Source organism: Rhinatrema bivittatum, chromosome 3 (genome assembly GCF_901001135.1).
Source record: "Rhinatrema bivittatum chromosome 3, aRhiBiv1.1, whole genome shotgun sequence".
In the NCBI taxonomy this organism is placed as follows: Eukaryota; Metazoa; Chordata; class Amphibia; order Gymnophiona; family Rhinatrematidae; genus Rhinatrema; species Rhinatrema bivittatum.
The window spans coordinates 182,065,449-182,077,850 of NC_042617.1; the positions used below are offsets into that span (position 1 = coordinate 182,065,449).

Genomic DNA, 12,402 nt, shown 5'->3' on the forward strand with positions numbered 1-12,402 from the left:
ATTTTCAGTTTCAAGCTTTGCCTTTTGATTAGTCACAGCCTTTTCGATGGTGATGGTAAGGTGACACTGCGCAAGGAAGGCATTTTGGTACACCCTTATCTGGACAATTGGCTAAGAGCAAAGTCCTTTCACGAGAGCATTTCAGCTTCTCAGTTAGTGGGCCAGTTGTTACAAGAGTTGGGATGAGTTGTCAATTTCTTGAAGAGCAATCTTCAGCCATCTCAGATATTGGATGCTCAGTTTGATACAAAGATAAGTCAAATATAGCTAATGGAGCAAAGAATTCAGAAGCTGTGTGGCCAGATGAAAGCATTAGGAATGGTCAAAAATTTAACTGTGGTCCTTCTTCCATGCACTAGGCTCCATGATGTCGGCCTTGGAGCTAAACCATGGAGAAGGTTGCATATGCATCCTTTTCAAAAGGCTTTGCTTTTCAGGTGGAATCCCCAGTCCCAAGACTATTCTATAAGACTGCTTCTGCTGGAGTTGACAAAACAGAACCTGCACTAGTGGCTAGACATCAGGCACTTGGAAGAAGTGGATTTGGTGGTACCAATGAGGATCATAGATGCTAGTCTGTGAGCCGGGAGATGACTTGTCAGGAACTGTTTGCTCAAGGACAATGGATTCTCAAGGAAGCAAAGTTCATCAACTGCCTGGAAGCCAGAGTAGTTTGGTTAGCTTTCCTGTGATTTGTGCCTTGGTTAGTGGAGCAGGCAGTCAATGATGTCCAACAATGCCATGGTGGTAGCACACATCAAGGGGGAACTCTGTCCTCAATTATCAGTGGTGATAGACTTGTTTCTGTCTTAGGCAGAAAGGAATTTTACCAAGCTTTGTCAACATCTCACATAAGTGCGGACAGTGTTCGGACAGAATACCTCATTCGCAATGTCTTAGACTCAGGAGAGTGGTCCATCTCTTGAAGGGCCTTTGATCTCATTGTAGCTGGATAAGGGTGTACTAGAATTAGATCCGATGGTGACAAGCCAGAATACGAAGCTGCATGGATTTTTCAGCCAAAAGAAAGAAGCTCGTTCGTCCAGAATTGATACCCTAGAGAAGGAGTGGCTAAAGGAGGGAGTCTTGTATGTTTTTCCTCCTTGGTCCATAATAGGCAGAATGCTTCAGAGGATTGTCAGGCATCATGGGATGGTGATCCTGGTGGTTCCAGACTTGTCTTGTTGGGCATGATATGTAGATCTTCGGCATCCGCTGTGTGCCAAGGTTTGATGTTTCACGAGGATCCGGATCAATTTTTGTCTTACAGTTTTGCCCTTGAGAGGGTACGATTAATCAATAGTTTTTTTGCTGGCTGTGGTGGCTACACTCCTGAAGGCCAGAAAATGTTCCACTTCCTTGGTTTATTTGTGGACTTGGAGAGTGAGGATTGGTGAACTGGTTATCAGTGTGTTCCTGGGAATGCTCTGGCCTAACAAATCAGCTTTTTTTTTTTTTTTGGAGGCAGATCTCTTTAAGGTCTTGGCTCTTAATACATTGAAAGTGCTAATAGCTGCTCTCTTTTGTTATAGGGGTCATATTCAAGATAGTGGTCTAACTTCTTATCCCGATGAGGGGTGTGAATCATATTAGACCTCCACTCTGGGTTCTACCTTGGGATCTGAAATCATGTGTTATTCTTCTTGGCAGTTTGCTCCTCATAAGGCGATTTTCATGCGCCTGCTCACTTTGAAAAGTCTTTCTAGTTGTTTGTTCAGCTTACAGGATATCGGAGTTGCTTTCTTTTCGGGAACCTTTCTTTTTGATTACTAAAAAAAAAAAAAAAGGTTCAGATTCATGCAGTTCCTCCTTTTTGCTGAAAATAGTTTCTGGCTTTCATTTTAAATCTGTCCGTTTCCTTGCTTTCAAGTAGCAGACACATCCTATGGACTATGTGCTTCTTCAACCTTTAGACATGAAACATCTCTTAAGATATTTCAAGGCCACTAGCACTTTCAGGCATTCTGATTATCTCTTCAATATGTTGGAATGCGGAAAGGTAAAGCAGCCTCTAAACAGGTGATTACTGCAGCTCATGTGAATTCCAGCACTCCATTGTTGAAGCAGGTTCAGGCTCATTCATAAGGACTCAAGCTACTTTGTGCGCAGAATTGTAGTTAGTCTTTTCTCTAGAGATCTGTAAAGCAGCAATGTGCTCGTCCTCGTATACATTTTTTAAATTTTGTTTATTTCATCAATTCAAGCAAGACAATACCTTACTTCAGAAAACAAAATGACTTATCAAAAATAAATTTAAAAAAATGTTTATACAAAGTAAATTTTATTAACAAGTCATTTTCCCAAAAGGAAATTCTATGATTTTTTTTTGGGGGGGGAGGGGGGGGGGCGTAATATTGGGAGAAATATAGGAATCAAACATTCAAAGAAATAGGCTTAACGTGAAATAAGCTACCTTATCTCATGGATCCAAGTAGACCTGGTTTATCCAGGAGAATAATTCAATATACTCCTGGAGTTAATAAAGGATTTAAGCTGTTCTGGGGAAAAAAATACAAAGCATTCGTTCGATGAATGAATTATACATTTGCAAGAATACCTTAATACAAAGGAGAATCCTAATGATATAATCTGAGAGTGGAGAATAAGGAAACTATGTCTTCGTTCTTGGGTAACACGAGCAAAGTCTGGGAAGATACAAATTATCTGCCCATAAAAGGGTACAGAAATGTTCTTAAAGTATCTCTTCATAACTTCACTCATTTCATATTCTGAAATAAAGGAAACAAGCGTAGAGCGATCATAAACTTCTGCGGTAGTCCTCCAGAAATTGAGTTAAATCAACGACGGCATCAGGATTTTGAGAGATTTTTCCTTTATTCATAGCTGGTAGGAAGAATGACTTTTTTATAGAGGGAGTTTCCCCCTCCTCAAACTGCAATATTTCCAAAAAATATTTAAGAGTTTGATAGTAATTTTCACCTATAACCTTAGAGAAATTCTGAAATTGAAGATTTAAATGCCGAGTGTAGTTTTCTAAATATTCCAACCTTCTAGAGCAGTTACCAAAATCTTTAATCAATTTTACATTACGAGATTGGGACTCGGAAGCCGTAGCCTCCAGGGTCCTCATCTGAGACTGTAGCTCCCTATATTTCTCATCCCATTTCACCTCAAAAGTATCCACTTTTGTAGTAAGGTTCTTGATCTTCACCTGACAATCCACCCAGACCCCTCAAACCCTTCATAGATGTCTGGAAATAGTTAAGATTTACACCTCATCCATAGCAGAAGTAACTTTGCGCCTTCTGCCCAGGTGCTGATTTGCTTGCATAACCCGCTCATCTAGACTGGTCTGATTTGGATTCAAAGAGGAAATAAGGTAAGAAGTAATTTCACATTTGCATCTGCCTATTTAATATTTCTAAGTATGTTTCCCATTAACTTTGAGTTGTAGAAATATGGGCCATAATATTGCTTTACAAATTGCACTTGGAAATATAGACATCAACACAATGGAGCAAATTGATAACTTCAACCCAGATATTGCACAGGTGAGCTTATTTATATTTGCTTTCATAAGTTTTTTACAAGTGGGAAGAATTCTGAATGGTTATAGATTCTATAACATACTTAGGGATGTGAATCGGGTCCGGAATCTGATCTGCAATCGGAATCGTGGGATCAGGATCGGAATCGTAGCCATTTTTATCGGCTGTGACCGATCCCAAAAACGATAAACTCACCCCGACCCCTAAAATCAAATTCTGTAGAATACCCCCACCCTCCCGAGTCCCCCAAAACTTTTTTAAAGTACCTGGTGGTCTAGTGGGGATCCCGGGAGCGATCTCCCACTCTCGGGCCGTTCGGCGCCATTTTGTTTACTGGCAGCCGACGGCCCGAGAGCGGAGATCGCTCCCGGGATCCCCGCTAGACCACCAGGTACTTTAAAAAAAAAAAAAAAAAAAAAAAAAGTTTTTTGGGGGGGGGTCAGGAGGGTGGGGTATGCTAAACAATTAAATGTAGTCATTGGAAATTTGTAGGGTTTTCTATCTGTTTTGGGGGGGGGGGCCTCCAATATCTGACAAATTTTGAAATATCGTACTGATATTTCAAATCGTCAGAAAAACGATTCACATCCCTATTTATAGGCACTGACTGTTTGATACTTCCAAAAGTAGAAAGGTAATTATTAGTCTGCCAAAAATAAAAATACTTTTGAAAAAAAAAAAAATGAAAATAGCTGGGTAGAAGTGATACCAACTAGGCTAACACATATGGAAACTTTCCAGGATAGTAAGGTTTCCTTCCTTACAGTGGGGCAATGTAATAAAGAGCGCTATACTGAGTGCTTGCTTTTGTGCACATAACTTTATTGTAATATCCCATTTTAATAAAGGTACTACTACTACTAGTACTACTTGGGGAATTTCATTTATTAAGAAATTGGTTAAAATCAATAAACTGTGAACAAGATAAGATGTAGTCATTGGAAATTTGTTTTGTAGGGCCTGATTTTGAAAGCCATTAATGCACATTAAAACCATGTTTTATATGTGTAAATGACTGTTTATAAAAAACCTCAAAGCTTAGTTCACGTAAAAGTAGGTGCATAAGCCAGTTTCACAAGTACTTTTGTGCGAACTGGCAAGATTTATTCCGGGTGGCAGAGTTGGCGTGGAATTGGTACCTGGATGCATACTGCTTGATTGTGGAAGATATGCTTGTACGTTTTACTCACCCAGGGTATGCCTTTGATAGAGCAGATGTACCTAACTTATGTACATGTGTTTTCTTACAAAAATGAGGGTAAAATATGGGCATGAAAGGTACATGCAGATGTTACCACTCTGCGCACAGTTATAAAATGACCTTCCCTGTGACTCATTTTTAGTATCTACCATATGGGCTTTCTGTAGCAGGGAGTTTAGATATCTTGCTTTACAGTTTGAAGATCAGACACAGCAACACGCAATGAAATAACTCTCCACTAAGATTTTTATTTATTTTTTATTTTTTTGCTCCTGTGGTAACAATTCTTATGCATACAACTCTGGGCTGTGATGTGCATGAAAACCTTGCCATAGATAAAATGCTACAGAAGAATAGACATGCTTGTCTTTACCTCATTGTTTTAAAGTTTTTGAAAGCAGACTGTTTTTAATTTCTTTTTTTTCCCTATGCCATAAAAACAATTGTTTGCTTAATTTTCAGCCCCTTTGGTCAAGAAGTCGTAGTTGGAATGACAGCAAGGTTAATCAGAGGATGTCTAATTCCAGCAGCATTTGGAATAAAAATTACAGACCTACCACTGCTCTGTACACTGCCATTAATTCTACAGAATCTGTAAGAAAACCTTGTACCAAAGGCATAGAAAAAGTAATCAGCACTAAAGTACTAAAACTTCCACGCAAGGAACCAGTCATCAAAAGGCCTAGGGATGGTAAATACCCTCATTTTAGACAAATATATGCCTTGTGTGTTCTAAAAGCCATGAGATGAGATTTAACGACCTACATATACATGTCTTAGGGGAGAGAGAGGGTGGGGAGGGGTCAGTATACCTCCAAGATATAAATAATGCTCAAGTAGTATTTTTCAGATCAGAGAATACTATTGAACCATGGTTCCCAATCTTTTTGCCTTCAAGGACCCCTTTTCAACATCCAAGAGTTTTTGGGCCCCCATGCCCAGTTCACTACCCAGCCTCTCTCTCTCCCCTCAGCTGCCAAACTACTAGTCTGTCTCCAACCTCTCCCCACCATTTTCTCTTTCCACCCTCTCTAATAATCTTTCTTCCTTTTAGCCTCCTCCCCCAACTGTCAACTTGGTACTGATGGGCCTGGAAGCTAATTTTCAAAGGGAAACTTCATGGAATTCCCCTTTTAAAACGTTTGGGCTGGTGGCACTGCAAGTACTTTAGTAACCTCCAGGCTTTATGAGCATATATTCCAGAAAGTTTCTTGGCACTTGTCTGTCCCTACTTTTATTGTGATCCCTGGTTGTCATCACTCCCTCCTATCCTACTTCACCTGCACCTTTGACCCCTCCTGGCCTCTCCCAATGATCCCTTAAATGCCATCCCTCAAAGTCCCTTCTCAAGTGTTTTCCCTCCTTGCTCCTTCCTGCCTCCTACTCTCTATCCCCTGTTATTCCCTTTTGAGTGTGTGGTTTTTTTTTTCCATCCCCATCTTCAACCCTCATGGCCATACAACTCATTGTAGCTTTTCTCCCTCGGTCAGTCCAGCAGGACAGCTAGAGCAATACAGCAGTGCCTGGAAATGCTCCTCAAGGTAATCACCTACTTGATGCCAAAGGTTGTGTGGAGCAGTGGCTAATGAAGTTGCTGGCAGCAGCACAATTGCTCCTCCCCCCCCCCCCCCCCCCCCCCTCATCACAGCTTCAGATTTCTCTCAGTGGCAGCCAGCCCAGTTCTTTCCTGCTTCCTTTCCATGCTGGTTTAGGTTACCTCATGGGAACTATTAGTTGCACTCATTCCCCCCCCCCCCCCCCTGCCGTCCATATGGGGTTGGACTCCTTGAGGCTGTGATCTTCCAAGTGGGATCAGCCAGTAGCAGCCTTGGAACAGAGCTCCTCAAAGGTGAAGCTGTCTGTTGCTGCTTCCCTTCTGGCAGATCTCCTATGATGGTCTCTCAGACCCCAAGTTGGAAACTACTGCTCTAGAATAAGAGGTCACAATATGAGACTCCAAAGGATATATTTGGTAACAACAGGAAAAGTTTTCATGAAAAGGATAGTGGATGCATGGAAATATTTCCTTGTGAATGTGAGGGAGACAAAACATAACAGAATTCAGTAAAGCATAGGATAAGCACAAGAGGATTCTTAGCTTTGAAGATGTGAGGGGAAAGCAAAAGTATGGTCTGACATTGCATTTTGTGGTCTTTATCTGCTGTTATATTATATGTTTCTGCTTAGGATTATTTGCCTAAATTTGTGACTTTTTCTATCAAATCCCATCTTTGGTTAGAAAACCAGCAACCAATTTGGTTGTAAATAATTGTTTCCTCCTCATCCAGTCAGACCAGCCCAGATGAATGGGTTATGTGCCTTGACCAGCAGACAGAGACAGAGAAAAACAGGTTCGCTGTTGTCATCCTTTTATGCACCCTTGCTGACCTTAGCCTGCCAGTATTCTGTCTCCAGCAGATGGCTCTGTTATGGTTTTGAGGTGTTTGAGTGGATTCTTGGGTACTGTGGAGATGGCCACTCACACGGGGAGGAGCCCCGTGAGGAACCGCAGTACTAGGCTAGACTCTATACACGCAGACACAGAGAATTCTTGTTTATTATACAGCTTGGTGGTACTGCCCAGGAGAGGGCAGTAGTGAGGTAATCCAGTAGAGTAGTCCAGGGGTCCTCGGCAGAGGAGACCCGTCCCACACTTCAGTGATGGTAGGCAGTGCTGGGTAGAGGAGAGAGTCCTGGATGTAGACTTGTAGCGCTGAAGGTGAAGCAAGCTGACAAGGTTAGTTTACTCACTGAGTAGATAGCTGTATTAGATGATGTTCCTGGCAGGCAGAAGTAGTTGGAGTTGCAGGCACCAAGGCAAGGAGAGCAGGCCCTCGAGGAACAAGTACCTGGTATTCCAGATAGGCACCTGAAAGAAAGCATAGGGCCCCCAAGGAGCGGGTACCCAGATTAGAGGTGAATGGCTCCGGAAGGCAGAGAGAACTTCCAGCGGCAGCGCAGCTTAGAATGGAGGCAAATCCAATCCTTGCTAACTCAGTTTGTTAGCAAACGAAGGGCAGGCTAAATACCCGGATGGCATGACGTCACTCGGAGGGGGACGCCTCTGAGGTTCCCGTCATGACGTGGATAAAGACCTAGGTGGCGTGCGCACGTGCACCCTAGGAGGCCCTCAGGAAATATATGACTGTAGCCGTAGCCGTTCCGGGGGACGCCGGAGAGAGCGGCAAGATGACGCAGCAGCAGCCATCTTTCCAAGGCTTGTGGAGAGAGAAGGAAGAAAGGTGAGGCACAGAGGTCGAAGCCGTCTGAGACCGACAGATGCAACATGCATGTATCCCATGCTGAGGACTAAGACCTGGTTAGGCCTCTAAGCAATTCCTAAAGTGAAAGATGCATTCTCCCTTCCTCCAACTGAGCAAGACCCTGGGGTAGGGGGTGGGGGGGGGGTTATTCAAATTTAAAAAGAAAACAAAACTTCTGAGGTGAAAGCTAGGTGCTTCCTCCCTCGATTGAGCAGGTCCTAAGTCAAAGTGGGGCTTCTGGACTTGGGCTCCTTTTTCTCAGACTTCCCCCTTCCCACCCCTCATTGCCATTTTTTGTTGCTCCTGCTGTCCTGAGTAGATCTGGATCTTAAAGTTTAAAAAGAAAAAATAGAAGTTCAGTTGAGCCATGGAATAGCACAGACTGAGAATCTCTATATCAAGGCAACGGCATCTGAAATGGGGGAAGTAGCTGATTTGTAATTTGGGGCCCTAGCCATGGTGGCACTGTTTGCAAAACAGAAGAAGCAGTGGTGCTAATGGTGACAACAGTTAAGCATGGGGAAAAAAGTCTGCAATTTGCCCAGGATGTGGAATTTGCAAGTTGCACTCTGGGAGAACAGCAAAGATGTTCCTTGTGTTTCTGTGTGAAGAAGAGGAACTGTGGGGAGGTGATTTGGTCGTCTTGGGGGATTCTGCAGCGATGGAGCAGGTCAGGCTGAAGTTGGACCACATGGCAATGGAGGGGGCCCTCCTTCTAGCCCTGAGGAGCAAGTGGCTTGGGGTGGGGGGGTTGCGGAAATCTACTAGAGCAGAAAACCTTATGGGTGTTCCTGATCTTTCTGCAGTAGAAGCTTCTTCTCCAGCTTGGTCTTCTCTGTTGAGAGAGTTCTTTAGATCTTTGTGCAGGCATTTATGCTGACACAAAATCCTGTACTGGGATCTGCTCCAGGTTTTCCAGCCTCCTCTACTTCAGAGACTGGGGGTAGATTTTTAAAGTTATGCGCGGGCGTAGATTTGTTCACGCAACCCAGCGCAAACAAATCTACGCCCAATTTTATAACATGCACGCACTTCCGCGTGCATGTTATAAAATCCAGGGTCGGCGCGCGCAGGGGGGTGCACAACTGTGCAACCTGCGCACGCGCCGAGCAGCCTGCCTCCGTTCCCTCCGAGGGAACTTTTTATCTGCCCTCCCCCCCCACCTTTGTTGAGAAAGTTATGCCCTGCCATCAATGGAAAGTAGGAGGGGAGACTGTCATCCAGAAAACAGCTGCAGTATCCAGTAATACTCTTAGTGGAGTATTCTTGGATTTCTTCCCTGGGGAATTCGCTCTCAGTTCAGCTGTTCCAAGCAGACTGAGGGCTCTGTCTCAGTGGGTATCTCCCTGCTGGAATCAGCAGTGAGTGATTTGCTTGGGTTTGGGATATACCACCTAGCGACTAGTGCTTACCCCGGCAATCCAGCAGTCTACCTCCTTGTGTTCTCACTCCCTCTGACTTCCAGCTGGAATGTTGGGAGGAGGGGAGGAAAAGCTAAGGCATTCGTGGTATACCTGCAGGGAAAGATACACCACGTTTCCCCTATATTTTCGCCAGGCTCTGGCCAATACTGCCTTTAGCTTTCTCACTTCACTAGGTTGTCCAAAGTGCCTTCCTGCTCACCTGACCGATCCTGTAGGCAGGATGGTTGGTCCAGCCCTTGACAGGGTGCAGTATGGGTGAGCTTCAGGCCTAACTTTTCTCCCTGCTCGGGAGTTGTACTAGTGATCCATTCAGGAGTTGCTGTTCATCCTCTGAAACTCTTGTTGCTGTCCTGCTTGGGCTTTTCTGCTCATTGTGCCTATCAGTCACATGGGCACAATTCTGCAGAGACATTTTGTCCTTCGGATGTCAGACCACAGTTTCTTTCTGGGAAGTTCTCAGGCCCCAATTGGGTTTTCAGTTGTCTTCTTACACAGCTGAAAACTGTGCAGTCTTCGTCCAAGAGCCCTTCTGTTTACATCTCTAGGCTTTTTCCTGTACCCAGGAGATTCATTGTCAAGTTTACTATTCTGAACCCTGCTTGTAATGTTTTCCGTGATGCGGAGTATGCTTCTGCTCAGACTCGCATAACTCCTCTGCCTTAGGCACCCCTGCTATGCAAGAGGGTTTTGTCTCAGTCATTTCTATGGCTTTACTTTGTAGAACCCAACTCTTCTCCAGCCTGGACCCCTTGTGGGTTGGCTGCCTCACAGGCAAAAGGGAGACTGATAGTGCTTCAGCACTTTCTGGTTTCCTGCTTTGTCCTGCTCGGACATCCTGTAGCTAGGGATTCAGCCATGTGTGAGAACTGCCATCCTACTTGTCCTTAGAGAAAGCAGAGTTGCTTACCTGTAACAGATGTTCTCTGAGGACAACAGGATGTTAGTCCTTACAGAACCCGCCCGCCTCCCCTGGGAGTTGGTTTCTACATGTATTAGCTATATCATGGACTGAGGGCCTCTGCCTAGGGGGTAGGGTGATGACTATAGCTGCTCATGCTCAGTAGGGCATGTTGAAAGCTCTAGAGCAGGGGTTGGGAACCAATGGCTCGCGAGCCAGATGTGGCTCTTTTGATGGTTGCATCTGGCTCGCAGACAAATATTTAATAAAAAAGTAAAAATCTAATATAACCCCCCACCTTCCTGACACCCCCAAGACCTCCAAAATTAATTTACTACAAACCCCCCCCCCCCCAAAGACCTGCCAAAAGTCCCTGGTGGTCCAGCGGGGGTCCAAGAGCGGTGCAGGAGCGATCTCCTGGACTTGGGCTGTCGGCTGCCAGTAGTCAAAATGGCGCTGACGGCCCTTTGCCCTCACTATGTCACTGGGGTCGACCAATGGCGGAGGTAGCCCCTGTGACATAGTAAGGGCAAAGGGCTGTCGGCTGCCAGTAATCAAAATGGCGTCGACGGTCCTTTGCCCTTACTATGTCACAGGGGCTACCGCTGCCATTGGTTGACCCCAGTGACATAGTGAGGGCAAAGGGCCATCGGCGCCATTTTGACTATTGGCAGCCGACAGCCCAAGTCTGGTAGATCGCTCCCGGACCGCTCCTGGACCACCAGGGACTTTTGGCAGGTCTTGGGGGGGTCAGGAGGGTGGGGGATTGTAGTAAATTAATTTTGGAGGTATTGGGGGGGCATCAGGAGGGTGGGGGGTTTTGTTAGATTTTTACTTTTTTATTAAAGATTTGTCTGCGAGCCCTGGACCCCCGCTGGACCACCAGGGACTTTTGGCAGGTCTTGGGGGGGTCAGGAGGGTGGGGGTTTGTAGTAAATTAATTTGGTAGGTCTTGTATGGCTCTCACGGAATTACATTTTAAAATATGTGGCGTTCATGGCTCTCTCAGCCAAAAAGGTTCCCGACCCCTGCTCTAGAGTCTTTGAGATCAAAGTTCCATGCCAGGCTCCATCTGATGGTGTCACCCATGTGTGAGGACTAACATCCTGCTGGCCTTGGAGAACACTTATTACAAGTAAGCAACTCTGCTATACACATGCTCTCTCTTTCACTTGCATGGGCTTCAATCACATAGTTAGACACATGCTCTCTTTCTCTTATACATACAGGCTCTCAATCACGCACACATGCTCTTTCACACACAGGTTCTCAATCACACAAATTTATTCACTCTCTCCCCCCACTGAACAACTAGCGGCAGCAACAGCCTCCTTCTCTTCCAGCCCTTGCAGCATCGAGAAAGGAGTCCCATTGGCCATGGGGGCCGACGTTGCTTTAGGCCGCGCTGCTCTTTTGCTTTGGCCCGATGCTGCAGCACTTGTACCTAGCATGGTCTCTTCTTCCCACGTGTGCAGTTGTTGCTCACCACTTTCTCTTCTGGACCGTTGGGGGTGGGAAAAAGAGACTATGCTGCGAGTGCCATTGTCTTCAGCTCTTCTGCCATGTTCCACCCAGGCTATCAGCATTTCAAGCCCATGCAGAGGAAGAGTTGGGGCAGGGGAGCAGCTGGGCCAGCAGGGTTCTGGGAAACATGATGACACACTGGTTGAGAACCGCTGTCCTATAGATCCTAAAGCTAGGGAGCAGCTCCAGTTTCTCAAAGACACTTTGGTCTGCGTGGTGACGAAGTGGACCACTATTCAAGTAGAAGGCGGTGCAGCTTTAAAGGATGCTAAAGAATGGAAGATTGAGGAAATTTTGAAGCAGGCCTTTGAAGCGATGGCCATGAATCTCCAGATCTTCTTGCTGTTGTATGGGAGCAAGGGCTGGATTACAATTGGCCCAGAAAGCTCTAGGAGAGAATGGCCCATACCTGGAACCGGGAGCTTCCTTCCAAGTGGATGCGGTTATGATTTGGCATGTATGGCGGCTCATGGGGTGTCTTAATTGCAGTCCAAAGATGTCTTTGGCTTTGAAACTGGTCTGCTGATACTATTTCGAAGTCGAACCTTACCAAGTTGCCTTTTATGAGGTGTTAGTTGTTTGG

The 12,402-nt window shown here is 45.1% G+C and overlaps 1 protein-coding gene across 2 annotated transcripts in view; it reads left to right on the forward strand.

The window, feature by feature from the left end:
* EXO1 (exonuclease 1) overlaps nucleotides 1-12,402 on the forward strand; it is a 151,189-nt gene that overhangs the window by 65,300 nt on the left and 73,487 nt on the right. For both annotated transcript variants that reach the window (XM_029594016.1, XM_029594017.1), the window contains 2 exons: nucleotides 3,416-3,512; nucleotides 5,173-5,401. In XM_029594016.1, coding sequence (XP_029449876.1) covers nucleotides 3,416-3,512; nucleotides 5,173-5,401 — 326 coding nt within the window. The remainder of the gene's footprint in view (nucleotides 1-3,415; nucleotides 3,513-5,172; nucleotides 5,402-12,402) is intronic.